The sequence below is a fragment of the Lacerta agilis genome, chromosome 1, assembly GCF_009819535.1.
Source record: "Lacerta agilis isolate rLacAgi1 chromosome 1, rLacAgi1.pri, whole genome shotgun sequence".
Lineage (NCBI taxonomy): Eukaryota > Metazoa > Chordata > Lepidosauria > Squamata > Lacertidae > Lacerta > Lacerta agilis.
In genome coordinates, this window is record NC_046312.1 from 47,825,523 (window position 1) to 47,841,383 (window position 15,861).

The 15,861-nt window shown below is 41.6% G+C and overlaps 1 protein-coding gene across 3 annotated transcripts in view; it reads left to right on the forward strand.

Moving 5' to 3' along the window:
- MYBPC3 (myosin binding protein C3) overlaps positions 1–15,861 on the forward strand; it is a 71,564-nt gene that overhangs the window by 35,400 nt on the left and 20,303 nt on the right. For 2 of the 3 annotated variants that reach the window (XM_033148069.1, XM_033148076.1), the window contains 6 exons: positions 4,081–4,110; positions 4,234–4,370; positions 6,530–6,676; positions 7,834–7,993; positions 9,309–9,413; positions 14,054–14,242. In XM_033148069.1, coding sequence (XP_033003960.1) covers positions 4,081–4,110; positions 4,234–4,370; positions 6,530–6,676; positions 7,834–7,993; positions 9,309–9,413; positions 14,054–14,242 — 768 coding nt within the window. The remainder of the gene's footprint in view (positions 1–4,080; positions 4,111–4,233; positions 4,371–6,529; positions 6,677–7,833; positions 7,994–9,308; positions 9,414–14,053; positions 14,243–15,861) is intronic. The other variant, XM_033148082.1, reaches the window with a different exon arrangement.

Below are 15,861 nucleotides of genomic sequence, written 5' to 3' on the forward strand. Positions count from 1 at the left end.
GTGTCCACTGTGGCAGTAAGGGTGAAATAAGGTTCTTCTGTACCCTAATTGGGATATCTCCAAGCATGGGCATTAGGCCTATGGTGGGCTGGATCAAGCCAAATGTTATTATTTAAAATATCAGCACACTTTTTGACTGATTTTTTAAAATCCTTCTAATTGCCTTATGTAGCACCACAGAAACTCTGTGGCTAAATATCTTATACCTTACTAGAGAAAGTTACGAAAAGAACTGTGGTATTGACCAAAGTATGGGAAGGTCAGCACTGGATGCCACAATTAAACTGAAATTAAATATATAGAGAAAAGCACACACAACTTTAATGAATAGCTTCCACTTTCACATAGATTTGGCTGTGAACCAGCAGAATTAGGTGCAATTAAGCCTATTGATCTCAGTGGAATTTATGTGCACATAACTGTGCATTGGATTATCACCACGGTGTAAAGGTCATTTCTGAATTTAGTACACAGAAACAATTCCAGCATTGTAAACTGTTGTTTCCTAGAAGCTAATTCTAAAACCCATAAGAGGAAAATCTATCCTTGTTTTGATAATAATAGGCAGGGGCCCTCTTCCAGGAGGATATAGCTCATCTGCAAGAAAGTCTTACTCCAAGTCAGCAATCTCTTCTGAATAGCTTTTGTACTGTTTTTGGTGTAGGGGACTAATCTTTGTACACAGTCTTCTACTGCAATAAATGGAGAGCCTCAAGTCTGCAGGTGCTCGATGTGTCCATTTACATTCCCATTATTTTATGGCAAGTCATAGGACAAACAGTACTGTGCTAGCAATTTCTTTCAGTGTTTATATGGAAAATTCATTATAGCTTCTGCTCTCATTCATTTTTATAGGCACTGTTCAGTTTCATTCCCATTTGGCAGATATATATGCTCAAAATATAAAGGGTTTTTAATTGTTGATCATTGGGTCATTGCTGATGTCTAACCCCCCCCCCCGACTAGTACAAAACATATCCATTAACCTCATCTATAGGACTAACTGTTTGAAAGGATGTGGATTGTACTGTTCAGGATAAGCCTTGGTCCATCCACGCATTAGGGGCTTTGAGTGTGGAAAAATTTGTCTATTTTGGTTTGTTTCCATTTTTTATTTTTCCAGTCTTAAATCCTCCACATTTCCACAGCAGTGTGCCCACTTAATAAACAATCCTCATGAAAATTTAGCAGCATTTTTAGTACAAATTTTCCCCAACACCTTGGTATACACTTTTGACTCAGATACACATTTTTGCAAGCAATTTTCCCCTAATGTATATTACTCCATGGATGTATACATTTAATGCATTTTTTCCTCCAGCACATGCAGTTTTATGCATATTTTAAAAATTCCTTCCAGTAGCACCTTAGAGACCAACTAAGTTTGTCATTGGTATGAGCTTCCGTGTGCATGCACACTTCTTCAGATACCATATGCATATTTTATGCATATTGTTTGGGTGGAGAGCTGCTCTACAAAATTCAGAGGTGTGTGAATTTCAAGGGATAAAATGTGTTTTGGGTTATGTGTAGTTGTGAATTAGTTTCTCATTAAAATATCAAGGAAGGAAGGAAGGAAATTTATCCCACACCCCTGTTCTAGACCCTGGCCTGCAGTATGGACTAGCAGTGATCAGAAAAGGAATGGGCATGACCCTCAAGTATGCTGAGTGTCAAGTGTGTGCAAGTGCACACCTAATACTAAACAAAAAACAAGAAGTGCCTCCATCCAACTGAGCAAATGGAGAAACAGCTGTTCAAATTAAAAATGAAAACTCTTTTAATGAAAGAAACATGAGTCAGATGGCATTCCAGTAGAGGTCTTGAAGCCAATGGTTGGAGAAGGGTGGTGGCTATCTAATGTCTCAAGAATTTCATTGTAAAAAAAAGGAGAAGGTGCCAGATGGAGAAGCATTAGGACAGATGGTCATGGCTATGGAAATGTGCAGGTCACTTCTGACCATTCCTAAGCCTTGCTGTACTGGCAAGTACATGCCTTAGATATAGCATACTGTGCGCCTGCATTGATGCAACACCACAAAGCCTGAAATAGAAATCTGGGCTACCTGAGCCAATGGGAAATATCTCTTTGAGCAATCAGCATTGTTTCACAAAATGCTTTCTTTCCTGTGGAAATTTATGACAGTGTGCTAACTCCTGCATATTTGCCTTTAAGCTAGTTGATGTGAATTAATTGTCTGAGGGGAAGGGATTGATATAAACTATGACAGATGGTTTGATGTATGGAGAATCTAGACTAAGGATAATCATTTGGAGTAGTTAATTTTTTGATCTCTCTCAGCTCCATGGATCTAGGATGCTGTGTTATGCACATTGAACGAATGACATGGTTAAGTTAGCAGCATCAGAAATGCAAATTGGTGAATAAATTAAATTGTGTGTGTACTGGGGAGACAAATCTGAGGCAGTTTGGAGACAGGGAAAGTCAGGAGTGTGTGAGAGTGTTGATTATAGAAACAGGGTCATACGGGATGATAGAAGAAGGCACAATACCAAGTGAAAGGCTGAATATGAGATAAGTAGCACTAGCAAAAGAAAAGAAGCCAGAACTGAAGAAGGTAGAATTCTGGATGGTACAACTCCAAATTGCAGTTGGGGGAGTTATATTTTTGAATGCTTCCTTGTTTTGTTTTTTGTTTTGTTTTGTTTGTTTATTTTTTTAAAAAAAAAAACCTTTTCAGAGGGGAGGGGTAGCCTAGGCCTCTCCTTGATGTGCTTATGTATATGGGGAAGCACTCAAAAATATTCATCTGTCTGCAGTCCTATGTAAAAAGTGTAGCCCAGCTCTTATTTACAGCACAGTTCAGACAAAGTTAAGCCCTTTTGTCCTTTTAATTTCAACAGGAGAGCTGAACATGTGCATAAATTTCTCCCATTGAAATTAAATTAATGTGCCTTCGGTGCTTGACTTTGGTGAAATTGTACCCTCACATAAGAAAATTGTTTGTGTTTAGTAAAGATTCGTAAATTAACCCAATAAATAAAGTTAACCCGCACTGCCTACCAGGAACTGGATCCTAGCCTGCACCCTGCTTTGGCAAATGGGGATGCAGGCTGGGACTTGGGCTGTGCCAGGGGATGGAGCCGACAGACTTGGTAGGCTTCCCTCAGATCCGCCCCTTGCCCATTTAAGCAGCCCACAGCTGGGGCACTAGCTGTTCTCGGTTGGCAGTTGGGCTTTGGGGCAATCCTTTGTTTTGGATGGAGGGGAGTGTTTGCCCCTCCAAACACTGGAGTATCCCTTTAAAGGGCTCCAGGGGGAGTGGCCGTGGCTGCATGCCGAGGCGGGGCCAGGCCCAAAAGCAAACCCCCAGACAATGGTCCCTGCAGGGGTCACCCTATTTGATGTAAGTCTTTGGAACCCCCACCTAGATTGACCACACGTCACTTCCAGTGGGTCTTTTGGAAGTATTTAGATGGCCCCATGCCCAAGCCAAACCTCTTTTATCTGTATTCAATAAAGTTGTGTCCTGTTTTGACCCCATACCAGTCTAATTGGTCTCTTATTTATATGGGTTGGGGTATGGGGAGCCAGACGCCTGGTCCCGCAACAAGCAGGCAGCTCTGGTGGTGAAAGGCATGTGACAGGATAGTGTGGGAACTGTTTCAGCAGATAGAAAATATATAATCCCAAGTATGCACAAAGTACAGTCATTTGTTGTCATAAAGGCACCAGAACTTCTGAGAAAATGAATCACTTTTGGGCAAAAGTTAAGGAAAATTGTATTTTGTTTTTCTTACCTGCTTCTCCTAGTGTTGACAGCTTTACATCATGAGAGGTTATTGTTTATGCATTTTTAAAATGAGCCTATGATTGGTCCGTTTTCACATCCAACAGGGGAACTGACTTTGGGGTGCAGTTCTAAAGATCTGTTGTTGATGATTTTACTGTGTTTTATTGTGATTTTATGGCTCTTATGATGGTTTATTACTGATTGATTTAATTTGTGTTGTTAGCCACTCTCTTCTCCTGAGTGGAGGAAAGGGTGGAATATAAAAAGAAAAGATAATAAAATAAAAACTTTCAGATACATTTTATCCTTTTTCTTTCTTTTCCAGAGGTTAAGATTGACTTTGTGCCTAGAAACGGTAAGGGCAATATGTGCCATTCACAAGTCATTGAAATGGGAGAAAGGCAAAATAAAATTGAATCTTTGATTAATCCTCAGTAATGCTAGAAAATGCTTCTTTGCCTCTATGCTTTTGCTGCAGAACCTCCCAAAATTCGCCTTGACTGCATGGGCCAGTCTCCTGACACCATAATTGTGGTGGCTGGAAACAAGCTGAGACTTGATGTACCCATATCAGGAGATCCAGTGCCCACAGTGATCTGGCAGAAAGTAAACAAGGTAAAAATGTCACTGTGTCCAAGATGGTTCAGCTCAAGCACATATGTTCTTATGCCTTATTTTATTTCAGAAATATAACTGGATTAATAAAAAAAATATATTGTTACTTGAAAAGATATTGACTTTAATGTGTGTTCTAAAATAATACTTATATATAACATTTACCATTCCAAGTAAGCACTTTAAAAAAGGCAACCTCAAAATGGTGAAAGCAGCTTCAGTTCTGAGTTTGTTGAGGATAGCAGTCCAAGTAACAAGGTCAAGCCCCCTTGTGATAGTGGATGTTTTCCCAAATTTATGTTCATTGCACTTATCTCCCATCTGATGAACACGTGGAAATGCTACTATTATTTATGTTTTGATCATTTATCATGGATCATTGCTTCTTGTGACTAATCCAAACAGCTACTCAAGAATGGAGGATCACTCTATGAAGGAATGATCATACATATTTTCTTTCTTTCTTTCTTTCTTTCTTTCTTTCTTTCTCTCTCTCTCTCTCTCTCTCTCTCTCTCTCTCTCTCTCTCTCTCTCTTTCTTTCTTTCTTTCTTTCTTTCTTTCTTTCTTTTGAGTCAGGCGATTGATCCATCCCAATGTTTGCTCTCTGGGGTTTCAGACAGGGGTTTATCCCAGCCCTACCCAGTGAAGTCAGAGATTGAACACGAGGTCTTTTGAATGCAGAGCACAGCCCTTCCTCTGGGGTTTCACCTCATATAGAAATCTTTAGAATCCAATTTCTTCTCGTGGGACCATTTCCTTTTTGAAGCATCTTGGCAGCAGTTCTGCTAGACTTTTCCGTATGGAGCTCATCTGAAGAACAAGGATGCTGCGAGCTTCAATTGCTTGTGTGAATTTATAAAATGCAGACGACTTTCCCTCCTTGAGACTTGGAAGGAGGTTCAGGACTATAAAGTAAAACACCCAGCATTATGTGTTTGGAAAAACTGCAGGAAGTTCAAAGGAATATTCTGGACCACAGAGTAATGGGAGAAAATGGAATGGAATCTCTCAAGATTCTCAAGGCCCTTTCATTTGTAACATTTCTCTTTATGTAGTGCAAGGCTGACCTCTTGTGGCCCTTATTACCAACTGGGCTTCTCTGTCCCTTTGAAATCCCGATGCTGTCAAACAAGGTGTGTGGTCATGGAATGGGGAGAAATGCTCCCTCCGTGGCAGTTGCTTTGAGGGTCCAACCCACCTCCTGAAGGTCTTCCTTCCACAGGCTTTTTCCACTTGCTTGTTGGCAAGACCAGACACTTCCAGCTGTCAGCATTTATCTCATCTTGCACCTGTGTCTCATCTTGGCCTCCAGCATTGTTTCAAGTGGACATTATTAGAACTTGTACATGCTTAAGGTGAATAAGGAGGCGGGGGTATAATATGGCAGTTATTTCCCATTCTTTACAGGTCTTTCGTGAACTGGGGAACCGTCTTCAGAACATGTGATTTTATTTAAGCCCTAGAACATTTTTTTTTTGGGGGGGGGGGAATTCTGATACGTGACTTAGCATACCCACACAGAACCTGCTAGTTAAATGTTGGTTAGTTAGTTAGTTTAAAATATTGGGCCGTTTAAAGGAGATTCTGCATAGTTTAATTCCTTACATCCAACCTTTATTTTCTATTCAGCTTTCTTTAATTATTATTCTTTCTTTTTTAATTTCCTTTCCTTATACAGTGGAACCTCAGTTCTCGAATGTCTCCGCTGATGAACAATTCGCAACCCGAATGCCGACAACCCAGAAGTGAATGCTTCCGTTTTAAAACGCGCCTCAGAAGTCAAACAGCTTCTGAGGCCCGTTTCTCCATTTTTTCCATGGATTTTGCTGACCGCCCTTTGATCTTCGGTTTTCGAACGTTTCGGAAGTCGAACAGTCTTCCGGAACGGATTCCGTTGCTCAAAGGGTCTCAGATACTAATGCCAGGAAAGACCTCAGTCTTGAAAAGCTGTGGTTTGTTAGAAGGAAGACTGAGCTGGATAAGCCAATGGCCTGATTCAGTAAATGGTAACTGCATATGGCATTAGGCTTGCTGCTTTTAAACCTGAAGGGAGACTCGTGTAGCAATCACTGCAGAGAGAAATGAATTAGCTGCCCTTCCTTTTGCCATTGTACTTCATGGGGGAGAAATTGCATATTTCCTTGCTTATATCTCCTAGTTCAGGGCTAGACAACATGGTGCCTTCCAGATGTTTCCCCACTCTTCCTGTGTTTTGTGTCTCTTCCAGAACAACGAACTAGTGCTGCTAAGTGACCAGTCCAAAGACATTACAGGCACAGGTGGAGATTTAAATAACGACAACAAGGCAAGTTCTTCAACCAGTCAAACAGAGATATCTGGTTCTTAATAAAGAGTCTTGGTGACTCTGTCATGAATTCAGTAATTAACAGTGCTGGAGAAATAGGAAAGCTGATCTCTTGCATAATAAATTGCTATTTTAAAATATTTGTTTAAGGTATTTCCTTTAAATCTGTCTCTCTTTGGACTCAGAGTTTTTGAACTTGAGCAACTCTTCTAAACTTACACCACCTTCTAGGGGCTGCCAGCCAAGCACTATCTATCTGTTTCACAGCTAAATGTGCAGAGATCCTTGTGGAGATCCTTGTGGAGGGAGGGAGGGAAGGAGGGAGCAGAGAACAATGTGTGTACAGCAGGGGTCAGCAAACTTTTTCAGCAGGGGACCGGTCCACTGTCCCTCAGACCTTGTGGGGGGCCAGACTATATTTTGAAAAAAAAATATGAACGAATTCCTATGCCCCAGAAATAACCCAGAGATGCATTTTAAATAAAAGCACACATTCTACTCATGTAAAAACACCAGGCAGGCCCCACAAATAACCCAGAGATGCATTTTAAATAAAAGGAAACTTTCTACTCATGTAAAAACACGCTGATTCCCGGACCGTCCACAGGCCGGATTTAGAAGGCGATTGGGCCACATCCGGGCCTTAGTTTGGGGACCCCTGGTATACAGCCTGCTGCTGTGTGCAAGGATCTGGGGAGTGGCAATAATCTCACACTGGCATTAGAAGAGTACTAGAGCAGTATCCCTCTGAGCCCTTTCTAAAACTGGGCATAGGGAAACCAAACAACAAAACCAGAAACAGTTTCAGAACTCCATCCATCCAAAATCACATTGTGATGACTAGGGAGGGAGTGTCTATAGTCACCCATCCAAATCCAGTGTGAATCAGTTAAGGTCTACTACCAGGAACTATTCAGTCTTCCCAGATCTCTGCTGGTGAGGCAGAAAGGTGGTTCTAAATACAAGTGGCTCAATCTGTTCCCAGCTCAGATCAATGACACATACAGTGGTACCTCGGTTTAAGAACAGCCCTGTTTACTAACTAATCGGTTTATGAACTCCGCAAAACCGGAAGTAGTGTCCCGGTTTGTGACCTTCACCTCGGTCTAAGAACGCAAGCAACATAACATAACCTTTCTCCCCATAACTGCTCACAGGTCCTCTCCGATTCCGAAGGCCGAGTCCGTGTAGAGATGTATGAAGACCATTGTGTGTTCACCATTGAAGGAGCTGAGAAGGAAGACGAGGGAGTCTACAGAGTTACGCTTAAGAACCCAGCAGGGGAAGATACAGCTGATATCACTGTCAAAGTGATTGGTAAGCAAGGCAGATGGGCACTTTCTAAAGCCTGGTACAAGTGAGCCAAGTCTTCTCTCTGCCAGCCTAACACGAAGTCACAACCATTGATAGCACAATACATTTTCCAATGGAGCAGGAGACCCTGCAGATGATGTTTCTCCTGACAATGTCCCTCTGACCTACTGTGGCAAGTAGGACTAACAAGTGTGCCACATAGCAGGCAGAGTGAAAGGGGGGAAAACTTGTCATCTGGTAGTATAGTCGATCAAAAGGATTAATGAACAGATTAGCTGATCAGTGCAGCCCTAATAAGTAGTTGTCTTCACATCATGAAACACAGTGACCTTCTAAACACAACATGTTTAGAACACACAGTGACCTTCTTAAATGGATGTGCCCCTCTCTATGTGACTTAGGAGGGGAAGAGATATGAGAAAACTGAGTTTTTAGATGAGATTCACTGTCTGTGTCTCTTTCTCTTGTTTCCTTCATTCCTTCAATCGTTAATTGCTTCAGAGATGTGGATTTGCCCTGTTGACCAAACAATATATCATACTTGAATTTATCCCAAAATCAGCTGTGCAATTCATGCATTTGTTTTATCAGGGGGTCACACTTTCTTTGAAATGAAAAAGCTACTAAAAGTTGCAATGACAAATGCATCAAGACGAAGAATGCTTCCTGCAATAAAGAGGGAGCGTTATGCAGTTTGTTAGAATCATAAATAGGGTTACAGCACATTCATATGGGAACCTCTAAAATGAAGGAGTAAATCTGGTTGTGTGAATAGGTAATACTGAATCGTAAGAAGAGACCTGCTGGATAGGATCAAAGGTCTGTTTAGACCACCATCCACTTCCCCACAGTGGCCAACTGGATGCCTCTAGGAAGCCCATAAGCAGGACTTGCGTGCAATAGCCCTTTCCCCTTGTGTTCCCAGCAACTGGAGCTAGGTATATGCTATAGATTTAAAGCATATTGCTTCCCCCAAGGAATCCTGGAAACTGTTTTAACCCCCCCCTCAGAGCTACCATTCCCAGGATTCTTTGTTTAAAGCCATGTGTTTTAAATGTGTGGTGTATATGCATATAGCCTTATATTGGGAGGCATAACCCTCAGAAGCTGTTATGCCACTGATAGCCTCACCCTCTCTGAATTTGTGTTATCCCCTCTTAAAGCTGGTGGCTGTTACTACATCTTATGACAGAAAGTTCCATAGGAAGAGATTCTGTGGTGAATTAAACACTAGCAATAGAAATACGGTGTGCATGTGTGTTTTGAAGGAAACAGGCAGCTACAAGAGAAATCTTGTTACCTCTCTTTCTTTCTCCAGATGTACCTGACCCTCCTGAGGCTCCCGAAATCACTAATGTTGGTGAAGATAACTGTATAGTGCAGTGGCAGCCTCCAAAGTATGATGGAGGACAGCCAGTACTGGGTAAGAATTGCTATAGTGAAAACATCACCTGAGGGATGATGATAGTGATAATAATGGTGATAGTAGTAGTAGTAGTAGTAGTAGTAGTAGTAGTAGTAAGTAAGTAATTTGTTATTTATACCCCCAGCCACTCTGGGCAGCTCCCAACAGAATATTAAAAACACAATAAACCATCAAACATTAAAAACTTCCCTAAACAGGGCTGCCTTCAGATGTCTTCTAAAAGTCAGATAGTTGATTATTTCCTTGACATCTGGAGGGAGGACGTTCCACAGGGCAGGTGCCACTACCAAGAAGGCCCTCTGCTTGGTTCCCTGTAACCTCACTTCTTGCAGTGAGGGAACTGCCAGAAGGCCCTCAGAGCTGGACCTCAGTGTCCAGGCTGAACAATGGGGGTGGAAACAAAATAAAATAAAAAATTCCTTCCAGTAGCACCTTAGAGACCAACTAAGTTTGTTCTTGGTATGAGCTTTCGTGTGCATGCAGACGCTTCTTCAGGTATACTGGGCCAAGGCTGTATCAAGAATGAGAAGGATTTTATGTATGTTTCCAGAAATACATTTGTACTGTGAATTATTATATTTTACAGAATAATCATGACACTGTGAAATAGGCAGTTCCTCAATTATCCCTTTGATTTCCCATATATCTAGTTTTTCTGTCATTTTGAGGACAATATGGGCATCACTGCTATTTCTTGAAAGGGTAGTTTACTAAATACTCCACCGGCGCTGAAAGAAGATTTGTGGGGAGTGAGTCTTGCTTCCTGTGGACCACCTGAAGTGGGAACTTCATTTTATTTATTCTATTTAATCAAGTTTTAGCTTGCTTGCTATATAAACAAACCAACCTTGAAATGGTTTGGAAGAGGAAGAGTCGAAACTCTAACACAATTCCTGTCTGCAAATATCTACAGACAGAAACAAGTAAAATTATTCAGAATATGAACATGCGTACAACACCAAGCAGTATGATTCCTCAATTAACTGTTGGGAAATGCCCTGAAAAGAAGACAAGTTTCTAATAAGCATCTGAAATACGCCAAAGTTGGTGCCTCCTGGGTAGCATTCCAGAGGCATCACTACAATAAAGGTTTGCCTCTGCGTTGCTGCTAGATAGCAGTCAGTCCATCATAGCACAACAAGACCGGCATCCTCATATAATGTTGATTGAACGCATCTGTACAAGGCAAGGCCCCAGATATCCAGTCCTGATTAGTTCAAGGCATTATATGTTAACAACAATATTTTGAATGTGGCCCAGTTGCAGATAGGCTAATAGGGAGCTTTTGCATCTTCCTCAGGGGTGCTCAAAGTGGAAACCTGTGCCTCACATACACACCTGCTGATTTCTCCCAGTTTTAGCTGGTGTTTAGGAAACACACAGAGGAAGCTCAGACCACTTCTACTTCCTCTGACAGTGCTGCAATGTGCAAAGCTGCTCTCACTCTGGGACTCATTTAATGGAGTACCCTTGAACAAGGTCACTAACGGGAATATCAAGTATCAGGATAGAAGGACAGGATGAAACTGTTACCAGAACCAGCTGAAGTTAAAGGACACACACTGCTGGCATGGTTCAGCCATTGAAACCACTGCCAGACTTTGGGTGAAATGTTAGCTGAAGCCACCCAAAAGTGCTATTTTACAATGGCTACCTGGTTTTAATAGGATAGGGATCACCAACCCTGTGTCCATGGGCGCAAAGTTGGTGGCCTTTGTGTATTTGGGGGGATTTGGGGGAGAGATGGATTTTTATGTGGGAATAGCAAGTACTTCTTTCACCTGTGGAAAACCTCTCTGCATTTGAGTGTGGATGCTCAAGGTGTGTGTGTGAGGGGGGGGGAGATATGTATATGTGGCATGTGGGGGGAGAGGGGGAGATATGGATGTGTGATCTGTATGTGGACGTGGTGAGCTTGTACTGGTATGTGTGGTTTGTGAGAATGAGGGAGAGGTGTATTGTCCAGCTGTTTGTATGTAAAGTGTATGAAAATATAAAGCGATATAGAAATGATGATGATAATAATAATAATAATAATAATAATAATAATAATAATAATAATAATAAGTGTGTGCGGGGGAGAGGGGGGAATGTGTGATTGGTAATCCAAGTAATAAAATAAAAGCTTTCATTAGATAGTATTCTAAACAAAAAAAAGGGAATCAAGAGGTGTTTGTATCAGTTTTTGCATTTGTAAATTCCATAAGGATTTATTATGTACATTCAACTGCCTCTTTTTCACTTATTATATCATATCAACCAGCGCTATTTTTCTAGAAAAAGAAAACTCACCATGAACACCTCCCTTGTTCTCTTATAATGGCAATGGTGCCCACCTGAGAGATGCCAGAGCTGAGTTCCGGAAAGTTCTGGCTAAAAAAAAAAAAGCCCTGATCCATAGTAAAAGGTGTAGTTAACATCATCTGTAGAAAATGGCTGTAACCCTAAATACGCTTGCTAAGATGTGAGCCCCATTGAACACAGTGGGATCAGGGGTGGCGAGCATGGTAGGGTGGTGCCATAGAGCTTTCCTCCCAGCAGCAGTGTTACTACCACTTACCTGGACTGTGTAGGGTCAGGGCAGGCTACTGGTGATGTCAGCGCTGTGTGGACACAGTGACAGAGTCAGTCCAGCTGTCATGACAGCACACCTGCGCAGGCATGAGTTCACCACTGAGTTCGCCATACCCTTACCTCATCAACTAGCTGTGATGTTGTCAGGAGGGTGGGCCTTCAGCAGCAGCAGCAGCACCCCATCATGCCACTCTCTTCTGAGTGAGAAACTTCTAAGTAATAGTGTGTCGAGTTGCACTTTATGATGGCCACCTGTTATCAAATTCATTCATAATCTTCGGTTCTGTGTCTTCTTACTGTAATTAGTCATGGAAATGGCTTCCCTTAAACCAAAGTTTGAGTGTGCCCTAGTAGACTGAAACATTCCCCCACTGCTTTCTGTGTGGTTCTATTTTTAATGCCCAGAGCATATCTCTGAGGCAAGTGAACTTCATTGAATTTACTTCTCGGTAGACGTGTATAGAATTGCACTGTTAATTAAGCACTGACCTAATTGGGCTGGTGGCTGGTGTCATTTGTTATTTCAGAAGATGTGCAGGTGAGTGAGCACTTAATAAACTTCTTGTCATTATTAGGTCCTGTAATAGATTTGATGCAGTAAATGTAAAGCAAGATCTGATACTTGGGCAGGGCTTGTTGTAGAGTTTGGTCCCTTGAGCAAGTGATGAATGGCTATCATTAGACTTTCCTTCAGTTCAACTTTCTTTAAGAAGCTAGTCCTTTTCCAGAATCGTTGTAAGGCAGCTAAAATGCCTCAGAGGTATGCGTTTTAAACAATGTCGTCAGCATTTCTGAAAAGTGAGATTAACAGTGTTGATTCTCTTTCACAGAATATCGTCACATTTTGACGAACAGCTGAACTTAGCACATTAGGTAGGATAGGAGAGCGGTTGTTACTGGGATTTGGAACTGAAGTATTCCATACAAGGTTTGAACTGCATCCATGCTAGGGATCGGGTTTTAGTTGGTTCAGGGTACAGTCTTTGGCATGCTTACCTGGGAGTAAGCCTCATGTAAAACAGTGGGACATTTCTGAGTAAACAATTTTTGGATCCAGTTTCATACCAGTAGATTAAGCAAATAAATCCAAATGGATTAATAACCCAGAGCAAATGTTAAATCCATAAGACTGTGAGTTAAAGGCAAATCTTATTAACTTAAGAAAGGCATAGACAAACTCAGCCTTCCAGATGTTTTGGGACTACAACTCCCATCATCCCTGACTACTGGTCCTGTTAGCTAGGGATGGTGGGAGTTGTAGTCCCAAAACATCTGGAGGGCTGAGCTTGCCTATGCCTGTCTTAAGAACTAGTAGGGAATGAAGGAGTGTGGTGGAGTCTCCTTCTTTGGAGGTCTTTAAGCAGAGGCTTGACAGCCATCTGTCAGGAATGCTCTGATGGTGTTTCCTGCTTGGCAGGGGGTTGGACTGGATGGCCCTTGTGGTCTCTTCCAACTCTATGATTCTATGATTCTATGATTAAAGACAGCCTTTCCTTCTAACCATTTTACTTTCTCCTTGTTTTCTTATTAAATGGTAAGTTATCTAGTTCTTTCATCATTCAATAAAAATGGCACAAACTTGTATATTTTGGTAGTATGAAATTGGGGTACACCCAACCCAGCACAAGCACAAAAAAATTCATATCAAAGAATTTTCCACCCCTCTTCCAGTCATCATCCACCACACCATACCCTGTGCTGTTGCTGAGGGTCCCCTGATCCACAGAAGATGCTTTTCAGGGATTGCAACGGGGATACAGCAAGGAGAGTGTTATGAGAGGGATGGAGAATTCCCTGGTACAAGGCTGGCTTGTGGTTATGTTAGTGTGGATGTAATACCACATACTTAAATGGAATTGATTGTGTAATTAGCTAAAGGGCAGGTGATTGAGCAGCAAAATATTCTTTAATTTACTGCCTCCCTTAACCTATGTACAGAGCAACTAAACGGGAGAAGCTCTGGAATGTAAATTTGGTAAAATGGAGTCTGCTTTGGGAGTTTCTGTGCAGTAAAAGCAAAATGGCCGTGCTTGTGTCTCATGGTGTCTCTTTTCACTTTGTAGGCTACATCTTGGAAAGGAAAAAGAAAAAGAGCTACAGGTGGATGAGGCTGAACTTTGACCTTCTAAAGGACCTGTCATATGAAGCGAAGAGAATGATTGAAGGAGTTGTGTATGAGATGCGAATTTACGCCGTCAACTCGGTTGGTATGTCCCGGCCCAGTGCTGCCTCACAGCCCTTCATACCAATTGGTGAGTGTCAACACACATTGTGTTACTTCTCAAATATCCGAAGGAGATGAAGAGACACATGGGCACATTTTCTTTCTCCACTCAGTAGGGACACAGAGTCCATATTTGTAAGACAGGTGGCCCCTCCTTTATCTGTTTTATCTTTTCTAACCTTTTTCTAAAACCCTCCTCATAAAGGGGAGTCGTGAGGTTCCAATTTCATGAAATTGCTGATGAATTTCTAACTGTTAAAATTAGAGGTGTGAGAGGCAAGCTGGGTCTCGATGAGCGAGGGGAACTAATTGACAGTGACCTCCCATTGCCTCTCAGCTTCCCCCATTCCCTTATGGGTGCAAATATCACCGTATCCCACCCAGTGCTTCATTAATCCCACCCCCTGTGGAGCTGCAAGGATAGCTGATTAAGAAAATATCCATGGAATTATTTTCTATAAATAATCATGATGACCCTCACCACACAGTGTTTCTGAACTAAGAGCAAACTGTGGGAGTCTTTGAGGGAGGAAAGAACAATCTGAACACCTGAGGTAGAGCAGCAACAGAAATGACTAAAGTGGTAGTTCAGCTCACAGAAGACCATCAGGAAGGGGACGAGCTTTGTGAAGAAAAGAGTGTGCCACTACAAAACCCCAGCGATGGGCTAACAGAGAATGATAAAGAGCAGCAGGAGGAGGCTAATTCTGATCTTCAGCCAACACTCAACAGTTGGGCTGTGCAGAGCGAAGAAGGACAAGAACCTCTACAGGAATCAACTGAACTAAAAGGTTCAGGGTTTTCTTGGAATAAGAAATGATATACTTGATTAGAAATAAGGCTACATCCTACAACTATGGAGATGAGGCACTGGTTTGTAACATGCATTGTGTGGTAATCCATCCCATACTCCTATGTGTGATGCACATGCTTTTAAAGACTGTTTTGAATATGTTTGGCTTTAATTATACCGGTAGTTTAAGAAGTGAGTAAACCGTTGCAGCAGAATGATGTGGGATGGTAACATTAGGTTCTCCATCTGTTATGTGATGTGTGGTGTTTTTAATGGTGTTATGTGGTAGGGAACATTTGAAATATTTAAAATAAATACCACAGCTTTCCCTGGCTTATGATAACCACACACATGGCATGGGGGGGGGGAATGCTTCAGGTATTGTTATTTTTTTCTAATACATAGAATCTAAATGATTTTAAAATGAACCAAAATTGCTGAGTATCTGTCACTGCATGCAGAGATAGGCACTTTGCAGTCTTTGTGAAATGTTTTGCCAAGGAGCAGAACAGCTGGGTTTTTCACAGTGGAATCTGAAGGGTGAAAATGGTACTTCTTAAATTCACAGCACTTTTAGATACAGGAAAACTTTTGAAAAGGGCATTCTAGCATCAAAAGGGCGAATACCAATTATTGACCGTGTAGGTAATAATCTTGAACTTCTCCAAACTGACCCACTCCCCCAAATGTGAATTTCTATAATTGTAAATAAAGAATATTTGGATAGTCCTGTGTGTAACCCAAATATCTGCTGTACCCTGTCCTACATATTCTAGAATCACAGACACAAAGCTCACCTAGCCTCACTTCTCTTTACTCCTTCACACATATGCATTTACACAAATTAGGATAGA